General features: G+C 45.9%; 1 protein-coding gene across 4 annotated transcripts; it reads right to left on the minus strand.

Moving 5' to 3' along the window:
• Window positions 1-1,846: 1,846 nt before the first annotated feature.
• Window positions 1,847-19,792, minus strand: IDNK (IDNK gluconokinase). Of its 4 annotated transcripts, none has more exons than XM_061163762.1 (5): window positions 19,658-19,792; window positions 16,545-16,575; window positions 16,074-16,160; window positions 5,389-5,432; window positions 1,847-2,542 (listed from the first exon to the last, which is right to left on the minus strand). In XM_061163762.1, the coding sequence occupies exons 1-5, from the start codon at window positions 19,705-19,707 to the stop codon at window positions 2,197-2,199; spliced, it is 558 nt and encodes a 185-aa protein (XP_061019745.1). In that variant the 5' UTR covers window positions 19,708-19,792; the 3' UTR covers window positions 1,847-2,196. The 4 variants fall into 4 exon arrangements, with proteins under 4 accessions (XP_061019745.1, XP_061019746.1, XP_061019747.1 ...); XM_061163763.1 differs by having other exon boundaries at window positions 16,074-16,156; window positions 19,658-19,762; XM_061163764.1 differs by lacking the exon at window positions 16,545-16,575 and having other exon boundaries at window positions 19,658-19,782.
• Window positions 19,793-22,580: the final 2,788 nt, after the last annotated feature.

Here is a 22,580-nt window from a genome sequence, read left to right on the forward strand (position 1 = left end):
CAGCCTCCTTGCGCTCATTCTTGGCAAGTTTGGAGCCCGGATTCTCAGCCCTACCAGACCCTTTTTTTTTTTTTTTCAGACTCCTTTTTTAAAAAAGAAAAACAAAACTGTTTTCTAATGCCCCCTTTACCATCTTGAAGTGAAATTAACTACTCTGAAAAGGAGGGGAAAAAAGGAAAGTAATATGTAATAAACTGATGGGATTCAGTAATATGATGCTTGGATATGGCTACACTAGATGAACACAATAAAGTTAGTTTGATGCTTTGCCCATCAGATCACTGAGAATGAAGAATTACAAATACAGCTGGATGTAGGTTGTTGTGTATGACAGAAATTCTCTGATTTTCTGAAGAGATAAATCAGTAAGGTTAAAAATAAAATAGGATACAAATGTCCCTTTATTGCATTCTTGGAAATTTCAGTGTGTATTAAAACTGCAAAGAACAAAACTGTTTTTACTTATGTATAAAACAGAATTAGGTTTAGTGCTTCTTTAAACAGCCTTAGCCTTTTTCATTTGATCCTATGTGAAGGTTCAACCTCCCCAGGTGGTGCTAGCGGTAAAGAATCTGCCTGCCAGTGCAGGAGACATGGGTTCGATCCCTGGGTTGAGAGGATTTCCTGGAGGAGGGCATGGCAATGCACTCCAGTATTCTTGCCTGGAGAATCCCCATGGACAGAGGAGCCTGGCAGGCCACAGAGTTGGACACGACTGAAGTGACTTAGCATGCACACAAGAAGATCCAGGAGGATATGTGAACAGCAATTCTTTCTTGTGAAGAACTGCCTTCACTGAGAACTCTAGCTGGTACTAGAGGATATGAGATGCCCTATCTTTCCACCCCAACTTGGGCGCCCTGAGAGCCAGGGCTTGGTGTTGCAGGCGTTCAAGCCCTCCAGAGTGCTCCTCACAGCACTTGCTGAGTACACTGGACTGACTGAGTCCTTTCTCTACAGCTGGGGGTGACTCTCGTCCAGCCTGAGTACATTGGCTGGACACTTTAAGGGCCTAGACCCTGGGTATGAAAGCTGATGTACACTGAAGCCAGGCAAGAGGTGCCCCAAGGAGTCTGTCAGGAAAATCCATGGCTCTCCATTTTCTTAGGCAAGATTTGTCCAAGAAGGGCCCTTTCATTCCCCTGGCACCCCACGCATATATTTTGTTTGTGGTTCCTGAGACAAAAAGATGCATGTTCTTGTGAAAGAAAACAGGGAATTGGTTCCAAAACTCACTTTCTGCCCAGAACCAACCAAGGCCTGTGAAGCAGCTGGGTCTTGTGGCCCTGATTAGATAGAGGGATAAGGATGCTTCTTCCTAGAACCCCGTCAAGGAAGTGCTCAAACCCAGCCCACGCTGGCCACATGGCAACTTTCCCCACTGGTGCCTGGTAAGCTGCATGCCAGCCACACATCAGCCCCTCTGAGCCCCCCACAGCCTCGCCTGACCTGGCTGCCACTGTTAGGCCACGGCATAATGCTGCCTACTGGAAAGTTTCCATGTCAGGTTTCGGCCACAGCAGCTCTAGTATTCCTCCCTCACCCGCCTAGTGTCCACCACTGACAGCTTTTATAGCAGGAAAGTGGGCAGGTTAATACTAGCCTGGTCTCACAGGAGTCTCTGTAAAATGGAGCGGGGCCTGGGGGCAGACAGTCCTGCATGTCATTCACTCAAATTCCACCTTTGCAAAAAAAAATTTTTTTTTAATCCATGAACTGTATGTGCTTTTTATTTACTTTGAAATGGCCCAAAGAGAGGATGAAGAGGTGTGTGGTGTAACGAAACTGCTGGCGAGTGGTCAATTCTGTATGCTTCTCTACTCCTGAGACCAGACTCCAGAGGGTGCCCAGGGTAGCCAAGTTTCATTTATTTGTCCAAGTACAAGCATGATCAAGAATGTTCTAAATAAGGTCAGGGTTTACAGCTTTGATTATATAATTTCCTCTGATCATTTGATTGGGTCACATGAATGTAAACTTCAGTGAAGCTTCACTTTCCAAGTTTCCACTCCATTTCTCTGAATGTGCCACAGCATGATGATAAAAGTCTCCCAGATTCCCAAAAATCCACCTGAACAATACCTCAGCACGTTGTGGTTTATTCACCTTAAGAAGAATCTGGAGAGAACATGGTTTGAGATGGGAGACAGAGTTACGTCTGATGGGTCTGGACCACTGATATAAATGATTCTCATTTCATTTTAGAGTTTCCATAATTGTAGCAATTATCTCTGAAAGATTTTTGTCCACATTGATTTGGATAAAGTTTTCTGGAGCTGATGGGGTCTCCAGAGTATCGAATTGCGACTGCAGTAACTCAGGGGGCATAAAATGATCTTTTCTTCTGAGTAAGCGTCCAGAGATGATGTCAAATGACCCAGTCAGATGGACCACAAGGAGCTTCACGTCAACTGGCTTTTCTTCATTTCTCGAGTGATCACACTCTAGAGGTGCATCATCTTTTCCTTGTATTAAGATGTCTCTGTATACTTTCTTCAGAGCTGAACAGGCTAGAACTACATGCTGTCCAGAGGCTACATCTCTGTTTAAAAACAAACAAAACAAAACAAAAAAAAACCTGGAGAGAGGGGGAAGGGGAGATCCCAAAAAGTGAAGACATTTAAAATAACTGGTGTCAAGCCTAGGCTGAGGACTTCAGTCCCACTTCTCTGACAGTGGAAGGAGTTACAAATGGTGGCCAAGTATCAGGCAGTCTTGACTTTGAGGTAAAGATCTTCCACTAGTGAGCCCTCTTGGGTGATGTGTTTACTTCTCTATCAGTTCAGTTCAGTCACTCACTCGTGTCCGACTCTGCAACCCCATGGACTGCAGCACGCCAGGCCTTCCTGTCTATCACCAACTCCTGGAGTTTACTCAAACTCATGTCCATTGAGTCGGTGATGCCATCCAACCATCTCATCCTCTGTTGTCCCCTTCTCCTCCTGCCTTCAATCTTCCCCAGCATCAGGGTCTTTTCCAGTGAGTGAGTCCTTCACATCAGATGGCCAAAGTATTGGAGTTTCAGCTTCAGCATCAGTCCTTCCAATGAATATGCAAGACTGATTTCCTTTAGGAGCATCAGTTCATCATCTGTTAAATGTGGCTACTCAAGAGTACCTGCCCACAGAACTGTGGTGTGGAAGTTTATCACAGTGCCCAGCACACAGGAAGTGCTGAGTGAGTATCAGCTCTGCCCCTTGGCTACAGGATGTGACTGAGCCAGCACTTGTGGCCATGGGTGGCTGCTGGCAGGCACCTGTGTCCCCCACACAGCATGGCTCAGGCTCTCCTCAGATTCTCTCCATTCCTACTCTGCAGTATGCTGGAAAAACCTGGGGAAGCTACCCATGCAGAGCTGGAGAAAGTAGGAAAAAAGAGAGCACCAGTCCCTCTGTTTTCAAGGTGAGCAGAAAGTGAGAAGTTTCCAGAGATGTGCTAAGAGAAAAACCTAAGCCAGAAATAGAGGTAGATTGACAAGGCACCAATAAGGGAAAAGCTAGACAGCATATTATAAAGCAGAGACATTACTTTACCAACAAAGGTCTGTCTAGTCAAAGCTATGATTTTTCCAGTAGTCATGTATGGATGTGAGAGTTGGACTATTAAGAAAGCTGAGCGTGGAAGAACTGATGCTTTTGAACTGTGGTGTTGGAGAAGACTCTTGAGAGTCCCCTGGACTACAAGGAGATCCAACCAGTCCATCCTAAAGGAAATCAGTCCTGAATATTCATTGAAAGGACTGATGCGGACGCTCAAATTCCAATACTTTGGCCACCTGATGCGAAGAGCTGACTCATTGGAAAAGACCTTGATGCTGGCAAAGATTGACAGTGGGAGAAGAAGGGGACAACAGAGGATGAGATGGTTGGATGGCATCACCAATGTGATGGACAGGAGTTTGAGTAGGCTCTGGGAGTTGGTGATGGACAGGGAAGCCGGGTGTCCTGCAGTTCATGGGGTCACAAGGGAGTCGGACACAACTGAGCGACTGAACTGTACTGAAGGGAAAACCAGTGTGGTCCAAGACCATACGTGAGGACTACCCCTCACCCCCACACCGCACTAAGCTGATGTGTACCAGCCCTGAGCAGGAGAGGCTGTCTTCTTGGAGCCAGGATGGAACTAAATAAAGTGGTCAAGGGTCAATGCTGGCTTGGGTACTTAGTAGAGATTTCAGTTCAGAACTGAGAACTAAGAATTCTAAAGGGGCCTGCCTTGATCTATGGCCATCGTAGACTGGAGACCCAGTGGATGGAGTGTGTCATCAGCAACAAACCAATGTACTTGAGCCTCCCAGCTCTTCTCAAGGGCATGAGTGAGAGCTTGTTAGTTCTGAGCCTGGAGGTCTGATCTCCGCTCTCCTGAGACTCTTCAAAGGGGCCTGCCTTGATCTATGGCCATCGTAGACTGGAGACCCAGTGGATGGAGTGTGTCATCAGCAACAAACCAATGTATTTGAGCCTCCCAGCTCTTCTCAAGGGCATGAGTGAGAGCTTGTTAGTTCTGAGCCTGGAGGTCTGATCTCCGCTCTCCTGAGACTCTTCACTTCGGCTTCCATCCAGGTCAGTATCTTTGATCTGATGAGTCTATTTATGTCAGAGACCCAGTTGGGTAGGAGTTCTCAAATCCTAAAACCCAAAAACCTTAAAACCCTAAACCCATACAAAGACAGGACTGCCAGCCTCGTCTGTGCAGCGTTTAAAAAAAACGTAAACAATTTTTAATCATAAGTATCATCTCATATGGCCCAAATGGTTTTAGATTTATAAAACATGACTTCATCTTAGAAAGCAAGATTTGGAACTCATTAACTGCCACTCCTTTATCTTCCGTGTCCCAACCAGGATTCCCAAGGGCCAGACCCACTCGTTTGCGCGGAGGCATGCTACAGAGCTGGACAGTTTGAGATTTCAGTCCTGGCAGCAAGTTATCTGTTGACTTGCAAATGACCCCAGATCTTCCTGGTTGTCAGAGGCTGAAGTAGGAGGCAATATAAGTGGTGGCTAAGATATGGCTATAATAACATTATTTTCTTTAGGACCTACTATATATATTAGGTACCATTCTAAGTGCTACCCATGCTTTATTCACTAATTCCTCACCAACAGTCTGTAAGGACTGTTGTGAATAGGAACTATATCCCCATTTTTCAGAAGAATAAACAGGTTTTTGGAAGCCAAGTTGCAGAGTAAAATTCCCAGCTAGTAATTATGAAGTTGTCTAGAAGGCTGACTCTAGAACCCAACACTCTGTGGCTGATTAAAAGTCATTGTTAGTCACCAGATGGAGATGCATTTCATTTCTGGGATCCTTTATCATTAGTCAGTTATGATTTCAAGAGTGGTTTCCTTTATTCACTGGCTTATCTGGGGTCTGACGTTCTCTTACCTTCGTAAAATGTCATGCAATTTGCAGAGCCATGGAATTCTGTCCTGAAATTAAAACAAACACAAAGTGGCTTTTCCAGATACTGTTTATTTGTACAGAAACATGTTCATATCATGTTCATCAATGTTAGGGTCCAGAGAAATCTCAGTGGTTTTGAGGAGGAGGCCATGCACAGGCTGAGGAGTTAAGTCATTGGGCAGTCAGCACAGAAACATGTTCCTGGTCCAGCTGTCAGAGGCTCTTTCCACAATGATAGAAATTACCCTAAAATGCCAGTATGTAACTCCCCCATTTTAATCTTCTCATTATAAATACACTTTCTTTGGTTCTGATATGTTTGTGTGTGTGCACGCTAAGTCGCTTCAGTCGTATTTGACTCTTTGCAACTGCCAGGCTCCTCTGTCCATGGGGATTCTCCAGGCAAGAAAACCGAAGTGGGCTGCCATTTCCTGATACACTTACATACAGATCTTTTATTGTCCTGCATGATTCTTCAGGTGCTTCTGATCTCAAATGCAGAGAGTTATTCATAGAAACTCTTAAGTCAGCTGCCCCCTGGTCCTATTCTTCAAACCCTCCAAAAACAAAGCTCCTCTCGGATAAAAGTATTATGAGAATTTTGTATTTTTCCAGAGAAGGCAGAAGTTTGCATAGGACACCCTAGAGTGTTACACAAAGAAGTTCCCCTGGGGTAAATACTGATTGGCCATAATGCATTGAAAAAAAACTTTTTATTATGCAAATTTAAAACATATACAAAGACAAAATGGTACAAAACAAACTTCTCTGTACCCATAACCTAGCTTTAATGATTTTCAGCTCACAATCTGGTCTTCTATATATCCCAACCCCCACCCTTTATCATTTTGATGCATATTCAAGAAAGATGATGTCTTTATTATTTAAGACTTTTTTTTTTTTGGCTGCTTTGGGTCTTCATTGTGGTGTGTAGGCTCTCAAGTTGTGGTGTGCAGGCTTAGTTGTGGTATGTGGGATCTTGGTTCTCCAAATAAGGATTGAACCCACCCCTGCATTGGGAATATCGAGTCTTATCCACTGGACCACCAGGCAAGTCCCCATGATGCATCTTTAAAAGTCCTTGCTCTTAACATTTGATTACTACCATTTTATTTTTGTATTTGTATAATTGAGATTGACTTGCATTTGTTTTCTTGTGTAGTTCACATTAAATTTTGTTATCAAGCTTATCCTAGCCTCCTAAACATAAGTAGGGCAGCTTTCCTTCTTCTTTCTCTTCTTTGAAACAACTTGTATACAATATATTATTTTTATGGACTGAATGTTTTTGTTTCCCCAAAATTCATACCCCCCATGTGAGAATATTTGGAGGTAATTAGGTTTAGATGAGGTCATGAGGATGAGGTCCTCATGATGGGATTAGTGCCCTTATAAGAAGAGACCAGTGAGCTAGTATATACTCTTTCTCTCCTGCTGCTGCCCTCCCTTTCAACCACCCAGTGGAGATACAGAGAACCTCCAAGCTCAGAATAAACAAGAAACTGACCATGCTGGCATCTTGATCTTGGACTTTCACCCTCCAAAACTGTGATAAATACACGTCTATTGTTTAAGTCACCCAGTCTATGTTATTTTGTTACAGCAATCTGAGCTGAGTGAAACTCATCTGAAAATACTATCTGGGCCTTTTATTTATTTATTTATTTTGAGGAAAGATCTCTGGTTACAGATTGAATTTCTTTAATGAACATTGTATTATATTCAGATTTTTCTATTTTTAATTCAGTTTTGGTGACTGAATACTTTAGAATCAACAAGGTCATGTTTTCACTTGGTGACAGGGGAGGGCTGAGCAGACTGTCCCTGAGCATTGTAATCCTCACTTGAAGAAAGTCTTCCCTTATATACTTGATACAAGTCCTCACACTTAGGTTCAGGTCCAGCTCCATGCCTCATACAGGTATCATCTCCCATCTCTACAGGAACATAAAAAATCGTACTTCCCACCCTCCTGGCTTATATGCATTCCCAAAACCTGGGGGAAGAGGTTATTTAGGTTTAATTAAATCTTGCTACTTTGATTCTGGCAGCTGAGAATTTCTCGTTTTGCTTTTGACCTTGGTTAAGCCCGTGGTTATATCCCCCATCCCACTCCCCTAATCTTTTCCACCAGGAGCCTTTCAAGTTCTCCAGCTCTAGGTGAGGTCTTTCAGCTCCTGATTATTTCCCCAGGGCTTGGGCTTTCCCTATTTCTTATTCAGAGTAACTAGCTCCACAGTAAGTGAAACGTTCATTCCACCAAGGCCATCACTCTGTGCTCAGCAAACTAAAGACCTTCCAGTTACTAGGATCCACCCTTGTCAGGAAGCAGAGAAGGATTCTGTACACACAGATACTACATGCACACACACTACACACACACATGCTACACAGACATACACAGTTGTAATTTTTTCATTATATGTATCTTTTCATATTAAATAATATTTTAAAAAAGCACTGTGAGCTAATATTGGGTTAAGAGTCCTGGAAGTTTTATTAGTCACAGAATTTTTTGAAGACTTTACTTCTGTGTACATATTACCCAATCAGAGACCACTTAGAAGTTCAAATGCAACAGCTATAAAATCTGCAGAAGACAGAGATCAAATGACAACTATTACCTAACTTACACAAATGGTATCTTAAATAACAATAACTACATGATTCACAGATATTATTACTCAAATTATAACAGCTACTACAATGTACACATGATAGCTCAAATGTATTTAATGAAACACTTGTTAATGTTAGCACTTGTCTGAGTACTCAGTGAACCCAGTGTGGTTATTTCTAAACAAAGTAACAAGATGATGAGGCTTACCAGTTCTAAACCTGCAGACCATAAAGAACTTTGTGCTCTATGGGGAGACTTACATGCTCCTGGAAAAGAGTGTATATGTTTAAGGCTTATTTTTGGCAAGATTTTCTGACATCATACTCAAAAACTAAATGTTCTAGAGAAGTCTGTGAGAAGAAAAAAAGTTGTAGCAGCTACACTTATGGAACTTGAAATTGCCACTGTAACACAGTATTTTCTAGACTTAAGATGGGGGTCAGGGAAGAAGAGTGTCAAGGGTTGTAGGTAGTGGGGAAAACTAGCTGGACTTACTGAGCCGTGCAGTATTTTATGATGTAAAATTGCCCACGGGAAAGCTGCCAACTCAAGCCCAGATTTGGATTTCCCTTTCCTTCATCCATTTGCCAAGTATCTGTTGTGTGCTTAGGGAGACCCAGACACTATTCTGGGTCCTTTCTTTCAATCCTCTACACACGATCACCCTGAGTTTAACTTCTAAGATTCCATTTGCACCCAACTTTCTAAATTCCTTTCTCTTCTGTATTTTCATTGTGAATAGCTAAGCTTTTCTACTACATTCATGAACTAACAGGGATAAAAAAAGAAAACACTATTATTTATACATAGACTTAAAAAAAATTTTTTTTAAACCTCTTGGCTATATCTTCCAAAACAGCTTCTCCAGCAGAAGGCTGCAGCAGAGCAGGGTGACTGGGCCTTAAAGAATCACATGTCAGCAGCATGAGCAGTTTCCTACCTAGGACCCAGACCGACAAAGATATGGTGCCTTTCAAACCTTAGAAAGGGCTGCACAGGCAGCTTACTTGTTAAAGTGGTGTGCTAATCATTAATGGGTCTAACCTCAGTATGTGTTTTACATGTAAATAGAGGTGTCCGGCTTCAAGTTTAAGAAATGACGTCAACTTCTATAAAGTTGGGGCTTCCCTGGTGGCTCAGAGGGTAAAAGCGTCTGCCTGCAATGCAGGAAACCCGGGTTCAATTTCTGGGTTGGGAAGATCCCCTGGAGAAGGAAATAGCAACCCACTCCAGTACCCTTGCCTGGAAAATCCCATGGATGGAGAAGCCTGGTAGGCTACATACAGTCCATGGGGTCGCAAAGAGTCGGACACGACTGAGCGACTTCACTTTCACTTTCTATAAAGTTAAGGAGTCTTCTTACAGCATATGGGGGCCGCAGTGAGGTACCTTCCTAAGCACTTGGACAAGAAGGAAAGAAGCTTGTTCTTTAAGGCTTTAAAGATCAACACTTAACAGAAAGGGACAGAGATGTCTAAACTCATCTGAAGAAGTAAAAAATGACCCTCAGGGTAGCAGTGCATCACTATGATCCAACTACGTATTTTAACACACATAAAGGAAGCACATGAGGCTTGGGTGTAAAAGTCTAGGGCAGGAACACTATAGGATTAGACAGCAGAGTACTGTCCAGAGGACATGGAGTTCTGGCCTTATGACTTCAAATATCATGTTCTCATTAGCAGACGTCTTCGTCTAATGGGGTGGGTGGTCTCACACCATTAGAAACTTAAGCTTTAACTTTCCTACTCTTTTGATTGCACGTTCACTGAGCTACCTGACTACATTTTGGCTTCTGAAATCAGATTGATGTGTTATGGGCCACGTGGCAGTTAAATTTCTCCTTGTAAATTAATCAACTGGCATTCTGGTTTTATGTAGAAATCTTGTGAACCTGACTAGTGGGGTTCTCATATGAGACATGAACCTGTGTTTAATGTGTTGACAGTGTCAAGGGTTGAGCCAGCAAGAGAGCCTGACTGCCCTGGTCCCATCTGGGCAGTCAGGCAGCCTTTTCCACAATGCATCCCTGTCACTGTGCATGTCTCTAGGTGAAACAAAATCCTGAGATGAGTGCTGATCTCCATTCAGCAAGAATGCTTGGCTTGGAAGAGGTAGTAGGAAGGTCACTCAGTCGTCTCCGACTGTTTGCGAGCCCATGGACTGTATAGCTTGCCAGGCTCCTCTGTCCATGGAATTCTCCAGGCAGGAATACTGGAGTGGGTTGCCATGCCCTTCTCCAAGTTGGAAGGTTCAGACGGTCAAATGCTAATTCACATATTCAGTATTCACATACCTACTTAAGAGTTCAAGAAGCAATTATAATGATGCACTAGGACTGATTCACAGATGAAAACACACAAAAAATGAACTGTACTTCTGCATGAGTAAAATGTTCATAGTGGGTCTGGATGCAGCAAGGAAGGGGGATAATTTGTTTAATTCCTAGTACTTTAGATATCTTAACCTTTCTTCCCACTAGCAGAGGAGCAACCTTGTGTTTTGTTATTTTAATTAGATTGCACAATTCCTCCAGCCCATCAGCATCAAATCTCTTTGTACAGAGATCAATCTCTGTATTATTCTATGGCTTAGGAAACATATGTTATTGCATTAAGCTGGATATTGACTTTATTAGTCATTATATTTTCTGGATGCCTGAAATATTTCACAATAAGGATGAAACAAACGAATTAAAAAAAAAAACGGAAAACATAATTGGGTAATAAACTTCCTACCCTTTGTACAGGTAAACAGAACTTTACTTTGAATCCATGCTTTTTTATTATTTTACCAGTGTCTAAATACGTGCCTTAGCTGAGAATTAAGCATGTTGCTTCATTTAGTCACAATAAAATTCCTCAGAAGCTCAACAATGAAAACTAATATTAATAAATAGAATGATAAAACAGAAACAGATGCTTTCAGACATCTGCCCCCAATCAGAATGCATGTTGGACCAGTTTATTCACAGCACCAGTAAGGTCTGGGTCCACCAGCCACAAAATCAATGAGAGAAGGCTGGAGATAGCAATGAAGTACTTTCAACTTTATTTTATAGAAGTTTCCAAGTATTGAGTCACAGTTATTACGCAGTTGGGATCCTTGTCTAGAGGGTCACAGGGGGCCACAAGGAGAGAGTTCTTCCAGAGTCGCTCCAGGTGCTACGTGAATTCCTGGGTGGACACCAGCATTCTCATCCCTGGTCTGCGTAAAGCCAGGCGTCACCTGCCTCAGGTTCCCATCCAGGCCTAGGTCCCTCCAAGGGATGCGCTCGCTGAGGACTGCGCCTCTCTCCTGCTCTCTCTCTCACCCTTTCCCTCTCCGTTTAACTAACCCTGATTCATTCCTCATAGATTGGGTGTGCATGGAGTATCAGGGCCTTTAACACAGTAGAAAAAGTAGGGTCTTAGGGGTTAGAGATCCCCTTTACTCTGTGCCTTTGCTCCAGTTACTTAACTTCTCTGTGCCTCCCCTTGTTCATCTGCAAAATGGGGAATCATGTAATTCACTGATCTGCTTTGGGATTTGAACAGGAAAAGGAGTAGACTTCATTTTAAACACTATTTTTTTGGGCTGATTTTATAGCTGCAATAAACGGCATCAATTTCTAACTTTGAATCTGGAAAAGACCTTTAATAAATGAATTTGGCACGCAGTAGATTCTAATTCCACAAATAATATTTAATATGTGCAAAGTGCCATACAGAGCATTGGGAATGTAATATGAATGGTGTGGTTCCTGTCCTCAAGGGGGTCACAGCCTGATGACGGGTATCAGTTAAACTACACGTAAGGCAGGGATGAGGGCTCTAAGAAGGGCTCTGACTGGAGAGTAGAGGGAGAGATCAATTTTGATCAGGCCCTAGGAAGACTAAATCTTCAAGGATAAGGATGATTTTAATGGAAGCAGGGCCTGCCAAGCAGAGGGCAGGGTAAGACTGGGAGTATGAAATATTAAAGATGGTTTGCCAAGACTCTACAGTAAACGGATGAGGCAGGAGCTTAGCACTGACGACCAGGCATGGGAGTTGCTGTGAGGAGGGTGAGGAGAAACTGTCAGGACCAGATAGTCGAGACTCTGAGTGAGCTGCTAAGGAGTTTGGCCTTTCCTGTCGGGTCTTAGGGAGGACCTGGACACATGAGATCCAAATTCTGTATTCATAATGTTTGTGAAGAAAGGGGATGACTGAGATCTCCTCTTCACAGAGGCAGAAACTGAGACCAAACAGGGAGATACTAGAGCAAATTCACTGAATTCTGTGTATAAACACTACAGACAATATCATAATTAGTGAAGTCAAACACAGAAAGTCTTAGAGGAAAGAGAGGAGGAAACAACATAACCCAGATGGGCATCCAAGCTCACTGGATTGCTATTCTGGGTCCCTTCATCCCCGACAGTCCTTACATCCAGAGATAGGGGTGCAGTGTACCCTGAGCCCCCAGCCCAGGGCTTAAGCTCCAAGGGCTAAATGAGAGCATCATGAGGATAGAGACCGTTTCCTTGGCCTATCTAGAAACAGAAAGTGTCTTCTGGAAGGGGATGACAATGAAAGGGCAGGCGCTCAGAGGAACAGATGGAAGAGGAGTGTGTCCAGCATTGTTGGGGGAGGTGGAGAGAGGGCAAGGGAAGTGGGAGGGGGGCAGTGGCGGTGAGGGACCAGTTTTATCTGGTGCAAAAGTGAACCTAAGCCCATAGAGGGAAAAAATGCATACAAACAAAGTACATACCCCTGAAAGATGGGTATATGTATCAAATTCAATCAGCGGGTATTTTTGGAAGATGAAACCAAGGGTGATATATTCTGTGAAAATTTGTAGGCATTGGTCAAATGTTTTATACAGGATAAGTATTATATTTGTAATCAGGAACAAAACTGTCCAAAACCTCTCTTTTAAAGACTCTGAGATTGAAGTCTGCTCAAGCATCATCCCATGGGCTGCCAGAACAGCATGGAGCTGGCACCAGGGAGACTCACTGACAGACAGCTTGGGAATCATCATCTCATCATGTTAACCGTGCATCCCTGCCTGGGTGGCATATCTTTCTCCACCAGTGCTGTCCAACAGAGCTTCCTGCCCTGAAGGAAATGTTCTCTACCTGTGCCGTCTGGATTAACAGCCACCAGCCACACTGGCTTTTGAAACTTGAAGTATGGCAGTGCAAGCCCGGAACTGGAGTTTACATTTCATTGAAATAGCCTTAAGTTGCCCTTGGTGTATTCAGCTCAGGTTCTTTATCTTCAAACCTTAGCCTTCTCAGTACAATATGTGTGTGTGTGTGTGTGTGTGTGTGTGTGTGTGTTGACAGAGTCAGTTGTGTCTGACTCTCTGTGACCTCATGGACCTCCCCAAACCATCCTGAGAATCTCCCCCAAGGTGTGTGTGTGTGTGTGTGTGTGTTGACAGAGTCAGTTGTGTCTGACTCTCTGTGACCTCATGGACCTCCCCAAACCATCCTGAGAATCTCCCCCAAGGTGTGTGTGTGTGTGTGTTGACAGAGTCAGTTGTGTCTCACTCTCTGTGACCTCATGGACCTCCCCAAACCATCCTGAGAATCTCCCCCAAGGTGTGTGTGTGTGTGTGTGTGTGTGTGTGTTGACAGAGTCAGTTGTGTCTGACTCTCTGTGACCTCATGGACCTCCCCAAACCATCCTGAGAATCTCCCCCAAGGTGTGTGTGTGTGTGTGTGTGTGTGTGTGTGTGTGTTGACAGAGTCAGTTGTGTCTGACTCTCTGTGACCTCATGGACCTCCCCAAACCATCCTGAGAATCTCCCCCAAGGCCTACCATTACCTCTGCCTCTAACAGTCTACCTGATGCTCAGCACAGTATCCTCTGGGGGAGGGGGGCCCGCTAGCTGGTTGCCAGGGCAATGAGGTGGTCGTGGTGCCAGCTCAGCTGTGACCCACACCTTCACTCATGGACTCACTGGGCTCTCATTAAAAATGTTAGCCATCTGCTGTTTTACTGCATTCCTCTCTGCTTCACTCTAATGTCAGGCAAACGTGTATAGCTTCCTCTGAATATATTTAGTAACTCGTTATGTTTCTTCCAGTAATTGATAACCTTTTCTTCTGTACAATAAATTCTTCTTCTCAATTCTCCTCCTCAGCCTCAGCCCCATCAATACTGCTCACTTAACAAGGCTTACTTGTGAGTAAGAGGAAAGGTGCTTAAATGCCATTATAAAACTGTCCAGTTGGGGTTGCTTTACTTTGTTCTTTAATTTTGTACTCAGCAAGGGGAAAAAGAAAATAACCCCAGCACGGTCACACTTTACACACTCCGCAGAAATGATTTACATGTATGTATACATAGATACGGTACTAACAACAACAGTAAGAAGTGATATTCACTGAATGCTTCAGGTATGTCTCTGTGCACACTTTTCAATTTATCTAATCCTCTCAAGGACCCAATAAAATAGATCCTGTCACCATTCCTACGTCACAGGAGGAAAATGAGGCACAGAGAAACCAAGCTATTTGCCAAAAGTCACACAAGCTCAGTGGTGCGGCCAGGTTATTTACAATATGTTTATTATCTCTAGCACAGTATCACTGTTATGTTTAAGTTGTTACTCTGTATCTCCTTTCGGCTGCTCTCCTCCCACCTTCTAAAGTCAAATGCTGTAAACTTAATTTTGATGGTTTAATGTTTAAACTTGGGGAGCACTTCCTGAAACAAACAGAAACCCTCAGAGTGCTCTAGAATATGGGTTAGTGACTCCAGTCCTTCAAGGCAGGGCAAAGAGAAAAACGTGGAGCAGAAACTGCGGGGAGCCGAGTTCATGAAAGCACAAACGCAGTGTTGCTCTTTGGCCAGCCCCGTCCCAGTACCGGTCCTCTGGACACCCTGGGCATGTGGAGCTGGCTGGGGCCCCTGCTGCCCGCTGCCCTGTGGACCCACCCTGGGCACTGCCCTCAGTCTCTCCTGGGTCACAGCTAGTTCTGTGAATCCACAGTTTGTGACTCTGGTTTGAGAAAGACCCTCTAGAAAAGGCCCTCACGACCCTCACGACAGTACATAAAGGAATGAGATGTCAGCCATTCATTTTTTCACTTATTCTTTCATTCACAAATTTGCCACAAATCTTTTCTGACATACACTGTGTGTCAGGCTCTGGGGATATATAGTGGTTAATAGAAATGGCCACAGTGCCTGTCCTTTTGGAGGTAAAATCTAGTTACAGGGACAAATATTAATCAAATTCTCACACCATCAAATGCCATGTTACAACTGGGACATGGATGATAAGGGATATGCTGCCGTGAGGGTTCATTAGAGGAGGTTTTATCTAGAAGTCAGGGCGAGCTTCCCTGAAGAAGGGGCATAGGTGCTGAGACGTGATGCATGAGCAGGGAGCTGAGAAGAGCGGGGCGGTGCCTTCCTCACAGTGGGAACAGCAGACACAAAGGCCCTGGGGGAGGAGCGTGGCGGGAGAGCTACTGAAAAGGGCAAGGCTGGCTCCAGTGGAGGTGGGGGTAGGAAACGGGGGTGGCATGTGGGAGGGTGGGGTGCACCCAGAGAGACTAGTGTGGGGCACAGCCAGTTTGGCCTGCCCATGTACGTGTAGGAGTTTATGTGTCTGGTCTTGACCCTGAGATAATGAGAAATTGCCAGAGGGCCATTTGAGTTTGCAAAGATCACTCTAGCTTTGGGGTGGGCACCAGGGCCTGGAGACGGTAGGCTGGTAGGTCCTTGGAAGAAAAGGTGAATTTCCACATGTATGAGGCACAGAGGAGCCTGTGCCCTCTCAGGAATTGCACCCTGCAGATTCAAATCCCTCAACAAAGTGTTCTGGCAGATCCTGCTGAGCTGGGGCTGATGGTGGCATCAATCCTGATGCCAGTTGAGAGTTTAGACAGGAGTTCGGGCCACAGCTCACATACATGGCAGGCGTGCTATGCACCTGGCTTTTGGAGCACTGTCCTGAGTGCGTGACTCAGGAACTCTACTGCACCAAGCGCTGCAGGCATCTTCACCTGCATCGCTCGGCTGGGGCATCCGTGTTGGAAATAAAAACAGACAGCGCACCTTACCTCGTCATTCAGCGGTATCCCTTTTTGCATCTTCATTCGATTTTCCTCTGGGTGGTAGTCATCTGCATCGTAGAATTTCCATCCTAGCTTTAAGAACAAAGTGAAAGAGGGTATGTAGCAGCTCATGCGGCTCATGTGATGGGCACTGTGGGTTCCTAATACTAACAGCAGGTGCAGAAACAACCCGGCCACCCTCTTTCCCACCGGCAGCCACACAGACCATCCCTCCTCCACCCAGGCGCAGGAGCAGGGAGGTCTGTAAGGATGCTTCACTAATCCCGCCCACTGGGTTGCTGCAGCTGTTTTTTTCATTCATCATTATTTTCCATGACCAAGGAGAGAAACAAAATTGCTCCAGGGGGTTTCACAAGCTTTATGGAGGTGTCTGCGGTGAGTTTACAAACCACGCAGGCCAGAAGCAACGAGACAAGAAGATGAGACTCGCAACTGGGAGGTGTTAGCACAGGTTACCTCAGATGCCAGCAGGGCGCCCACGGTGGATCTGTGGAGAGGACACAGATGCTACGTGACTGTCCTTCCCCCATCTGCCTCTTCCATCCAAGGAGCCGTGGGAAGCACACGGCTTAAACACCAACAACTTACAATATTGAAACTCAGACACATGCTCCTCACCCTGGAGTCGAGAGCATGGCTTTAGTTTTCTCCAGGAATTTAAATAATTTCCCAGTTATCACTAAATTTTCCCCCAAAAGCAATACATAAGATCTCATTAAACCCCTGAAGTTGTTTTTTTTTTCCCTCCCTAAGTTTTTGGTCCCTGTTTTGTAGATAATTATTTTTTGAAAAAGAACAGGATGAGATGGTTGGATAGCATCATGGACTCATTGGACATGAATCTGAACAAATTAGGAGGTAGTGAAGGTCACAAGGAGTCGGACGTGACTTAGTGACTGTCATGTCCAGTCACTACATGGACAACTGAATAAAGTGATAAATTCTACTGAGGATACTGGAGGCAGGGGTCTGACAGGGAATTTAACCTCTAAGCACCCACACAAGGTTCATGGAGCTCATAAAAGCATTAAAACATTGGGACTTAAAAGGGACACACCCTTCAAATAAGGGACTCAGAGAATTACCAGCATTCATTATTAAGTATAGGAGTTGAATGCTCTCTGTTCAGACCCTAACAACTACAGGTCAGTGAAGAGGGCTTGGGTCCCAGAGCTTGAGATTTGGCCACAGTCTCCATTCTGCCACTAAATGACTATGCCCACCTTGTCCTCTAAACCTCAGTTTTCTCACCTGTAAAACAAGGGGACTGAGCTACATCTATCCATTCACTTTCTCATTTCACTCAGCCAATATTTAACAAGCACCTAACAGCTCCCAAGACATAATGCTCAGCCGACTGAGACTGGTTTCAGCCATCTTGAGGTTTATGGCTAGTGCAATGGGGGCAGGGATGGAGGCTGGCAGGCGATGAGTTAGAAATGAAGCCCCCTCTTGCTCTCAACTTCTGAAGTATTACCCAACTGCCAATCACTGACATAGAACCTTCAGGATCTTTTTATTGTACCTCCTACTTCAGCATGCCTTCTCACCTAAGTTGTACATGTATACACCTAAGTTGTACACCTAATAGTACATAATTGTACTATTACAATTATGTTATTTTTATTTAATTGCTTCACCCTTTAACATTAAACAAATGTGTTAAAGAAGGTTCTTTCCGACCCTCATACAGGAAGCCATCCTCACTTGCCTTAAGTAGGAGGTAACTGAAAAATGCACACAATGAAAACAAAACATTATGATGAAATTCTATACTGTTAATTACCAAGGGTTCTCTCTCTTTTGTTAAGAAAGTATCAGGAAGGTGTTAAAAAGACACACTGAGACCTCCTCCCTAAAATGACCAAAGGATTGAGAACTAGAACCTCTCCCATTATGTTCACTCCAAGGGGGGCTGCATAGGCTGACATGTTGCAGCCTGCTAGTGATTAAACTGTCCCAGCCAAACTCCAGGGCTGGAGAAGCCAGTGCTGTGAACAACAGAAATCACACTGAAGACCAAGTTAGATTAGCCAGGAATGAACATGTCAGCCACCAGTCATAATTTAAAAGAAGAGCCAACTAGACTAGGGTGTAGATGGGCAGAAAGGAGATAGAAGGAAACTGAAAAACCATTCTCTACCACTCTAACCTACAGTTTTTCCAGTGGTCATGTATGGATGTGAGAGTTGGACTGTGAAGAAAGCTGAGCGCCGAAAAATTGATGCTTTTGAACTGTGGTGTTGGAGAAGACTCTTGAGAGTCCCTTGGACTGCAAGGAGATCCAGCCAGTCCATCCTAAAGGAGATCAGTCCTGGGTGTTCATTGGAAGGACTGATGCTGAAGCTGAAACTCCAGTACTTTGGCCACCTCATGCGAAGAGCTGACTCACTGGAAAAGACCCTGCTCCTGGGAGGGATTGAGGGCAGGAGGAGAAGGGGACGACAGAGGATGAGATGGTTGGATGGCATCACTGACTCGATGGGCATGAGTCTGAGTAAACTCCGGGAGTTGGTGATGGGCAGGGAGGCCTGGCATGCTGCGATTCATGGGGTTGCAAAGAGTCGGACATAACTGAGCGACTGAACTGAACTGAACCACTGTAACCAAACTTCTTAACCAGGGGACATGGTGAAGGTCCCTGGTCCATGTTTGAAGATGGACCAAGGACCCTCAGTAGAAATAAAGCACATGCTCGCCTCACAGGAGACTGGTCAGAGCTGAGCATTACAAACCAGTTTGGCACCCAAATGCCACAGTAGTTTCTGTAAAGCTAAACCTACCTCCCTGGAGCAAGAAGGAATCTTGGAAATACACTGGGCCGCATGGGCAGTTCCCGATTCAGAACATTCTAGAAGCCTTTGGGGGTTGTGAAACTTCAGGTGTCTTTTGCTGCCTCTGGTGGAACGCTACCTGTCTTTTCTGATAAAGGGCACTGCTGGACTTTGGACCAAGCGGGAAGCCAAAGGCTTCCTCGGCCCCCCAAGTTGGCCAGACTGGGCTGGCCAGGGGCTCTGTGGTGTGGAATGCTCTTCCTTCCTCACAAACCTGGAGCACTCTTCATATTTAATACTCCATCCTTCTAGTTGAAGTGGGGAACACAGTAGGTTAGAAAGTTAATAATCACAAAAGTCCAAGGCCAGGAAGGAGGGAGCTAGTGCTCTGTCCGGCCTGACAAATGTCTCCGGGCGCCTGGGAGGAGGTCTGCCGGTGCTCTGCGGTCCCTTGCTCTCCTGCACGCTGTTCTGGCTTGAGGCCCCCAACAACCTGCCCGGGCCGCTCCAGGGGCCGAGCAGAACCCGTTACCCCAGCAGGCGCCTCGGTCTAAATTCAGAGATGCAGAGCCCGAGTCTGGGATGTGGCCCGGGCCAGGCGCTCCTGGAGCGAGCAGGCTGGCAAATGGGGAGAGGGAGCAAGGTGCTCTGGACCCGTTTCCTCATCGGCAAAGGGAAACGAAGGGGGCTGCCCACGGAACGCCAGTCGCCACGGGCCCAGAACGGCGGCAGGTCCGGCCTCCGCCGCGCGCCGCCTCCCCATTGCGCCCCCCGAGCCCGGCCCCCAGCACCTACTTCCCCGAGCCGCTCACGCCCATCACCAGCAGCGCGTCTGGCGCCGCCATCGCCCCAAATCCGGTTCCTTCCCGTCGCCTTCCGGAGCCCGTCCGCCCCGCCTTCCCTGCCGCGCAGGGCGGAGCCGCCCGCGACCCCGCCCCGCCCGCGGACCGGACCCCGGGGGGCCCCGGTCGGGCCCGCGCTCCAATGCGCGTGGCCCCACTTCCGCGCCGCCCCACCGGCGTCGAGACCTGCCCCACCCCGCGCCCCTTCCCCGGCGAGACACGCCCCTGGCCCGGACCGCGCCCCCAGGCGCTCCGCCCGCCGCTGCGCGGCGCAGACCCGCGCACACGGCGCCGCACCGCTTCCCGTTCTCCCACCGCCGTTCCTTCCCCGCCGCGCCCCCCGCGCCCGTCTCCTCTGTGCCGAAGCGGAGCCCCACCGCAGGCAGGGGAGCGGGCCCGGAGTCCCTCCATCTGCGGTCCTCTTCGCCCAGCCTCTCTCCATCGCCCTTGCAGGCGGTCCCTCCTGCTCCTCCTCCACCAATGAGCTTTAGAAAGAGCTTTAGTTTATTTATTTATTTTTTAATGTAAAAGTAATAAGCAGAAAATAACACTTTACCACACCACGCGGCAGCAAGCATCAGTTTCCCCGTCCTGTATAAACAAGTAGGAATATTGCTTGAAATTAGGATAGTGCGGTCAGTGTTCTGTAACCTGGCATTTTGCCACAATAATACAAGGCAGATTTCTTTTGATGTCACATATAGGATGGGCCATAGCGGCACATGTTATTATGGCTCTGCTATTTAATCTGCCTCCTGTTCTCGGGAAAATTACTTAAGCGGAAGGAGTACCCCCTTTAAAGGACCCTTTTGCTTTAAAGCAATGTGTTAATTTTGTGCCATTTAAAATGTTTGATTAAAAGGACGTGCAACGACATTCTGCCCAACTTCCTTTGTTTCCCAAGTTCATACTACTCTGTGTCTTTGAAAACAATGAAGCTGACATAAAAGCATTTAATCAATATGTCGGTTACCTCTGCACTGACTTTTTTTCTTACTTAGCCCAAGTGGGTGACATTTCAGTGTTCCTGGATAGAGTTTGTACAGATGAAGTACCTGAGACCTGGAGAGACAGGTGACTTGTGTAAGGGCTTATAGTTCAGTTGTGCTTGAGGAACATTTTTTGAACATCTACCATCCACAGAATTCCAAAGGTGAATGTCGTAATTCTCCAGGTGCTCCCTGGCAGGTAGGGGGGAGTAGATGTGTAAGCACAAGTGTGACTTGTGCTCTGCTTTACCAGCTCAGGTGAAAAAAAGTGTTCACATTTCTCTCAGAGTTCAAATCAGAACGATCAGCAGAAAGTCTGGTTCTTCTGCCCAGATATCCAACCCAAGACATGTCCAAGGACCTCATAGTTTCTGTACTAGTCAGGGTGGTGGCAGGAAACAGCACATTCAAGTTGGGGTATTTGAAAAGGGTTCAACAAAGGTACTCTTCAGAGATGCAGGTGGGATCAATGAAAGCAACGGGATCTCAGTAAGTGAGGGGAGATGTGAGGGGGCAATAGAAAGGAGGCTTTATTGGGCTAGGGAGAGACAGAGGGGAGAGGAGAGAGAAAGAGCACATACTATGTGGATAGACAAGTCTGAAGTGAAATGTGGCCTCAGAAAGAGAGAAGGATACCCCTCTTGACCCAACAGGGGAGGAATCAGGAGAATAAATGACCTCCCCTTCCCTTCTCTTGCCCTCTGATCTGCTAGTGACCAAACCCCACGGGCCAATCCCAGCTGGAAGGCAGAGAGCCAGGGAGTCTGTTGAGTGGGCCCATGCATGCCAGTCTCCCAGGCACAGAGCCGGGAAGAGAGGGTTGGAAAGTGTATCTGAGTGATGGGGCAAAGAAAAGATATCCAGCACTGTTTTTCTCAAGAGTCAGTGAATTAATCCTCCTGCACTTGCCTCCAGGACATCAGAACTCCCAGGTGATGCTAAGGGCTGAACTTCACATTTTTTACCTCTGAGAGGACCACCTACTGGTCCTAGTTGTCTCAGGGCTTCCAGCTGTTGAGCAACCAGAGGCCCAACCTTGGTCTGATGTTAGATCCTGTCTGTCTACTGCAGGAATTGCTATACTAGCTGAGGCACATGATGCCTGGAAGCCTAAAGAGACTCTTGATGAGCCATGTGTTACTACAGTGACCCAGGTCCAGATCACCCGCAGACTGAGGAGGACAGCCCGCACTGTGAGTCTTGTCCAGAAATGGCGGCAGTGGAAAGGCTCCTGTAGGCACCGCGCAGTCCATGGGGGTTAGCTGGGGTGTGTGTGGGGAGGCGGGTAGGAGTAGGGGGGCATCTTCTCACCATGCGCACAAGCAATTCCTGGGAAGCAAAGCAGCTGTCAGGATGGCTGGGAAGGGCAGCTTTCCCATTAAAGTGGCCTCACATCTGACAGGTCTCATTAACAAGAGGTTTCATCTGCACCTCTTCCCTTCCAGACGGTCTTTGATCTTGGTTGGATTTTGAGAATTCAAATAATTGCATGGAAGCGCTCTACATACCAAATCACAGGTCTTAACCAAGCCCCAAAGTAGCCTGCTGTACTTTCTTCTGGAAGTAATGGTTGTAAACTTGCTTCACATGTTCATAATTAAAAAGGGTCACTCAAAGGGCCCAGAACAAAGTTTGTACAAAGGCAAGATGATTTTTGCTACCTCAGTAGATGCAGAAAAGGCATTTGAAAAATTCAACATCTCTTCATGATACAAGTACTTAACACACTAGGACTACAAAATACTCAGCCTGACAAAGAGCATCTATGGGCCCCACAGCAGATGTTTTACTCAATGATAAAAGACTGAATGTTTTCAACTATGATTAGGAACAAGGAAGGGTGTCTGTTCTCACCACCTCCATTCAACATTCTATTGGAGGTTCTAG

Source organism: Dama dama, chromosome 16 (assembly GCF_033118175.1).
Source record: "Dama dama isolate Ldn47 chromosome 16, ASM3311817v1, whole genome shotgun sequence".
Lineage (NCBI taxonomy): Eukaryota > Metazoa > Chordata > Mammalia > Artiodactyla > Cervidae > Dama > Dama dama.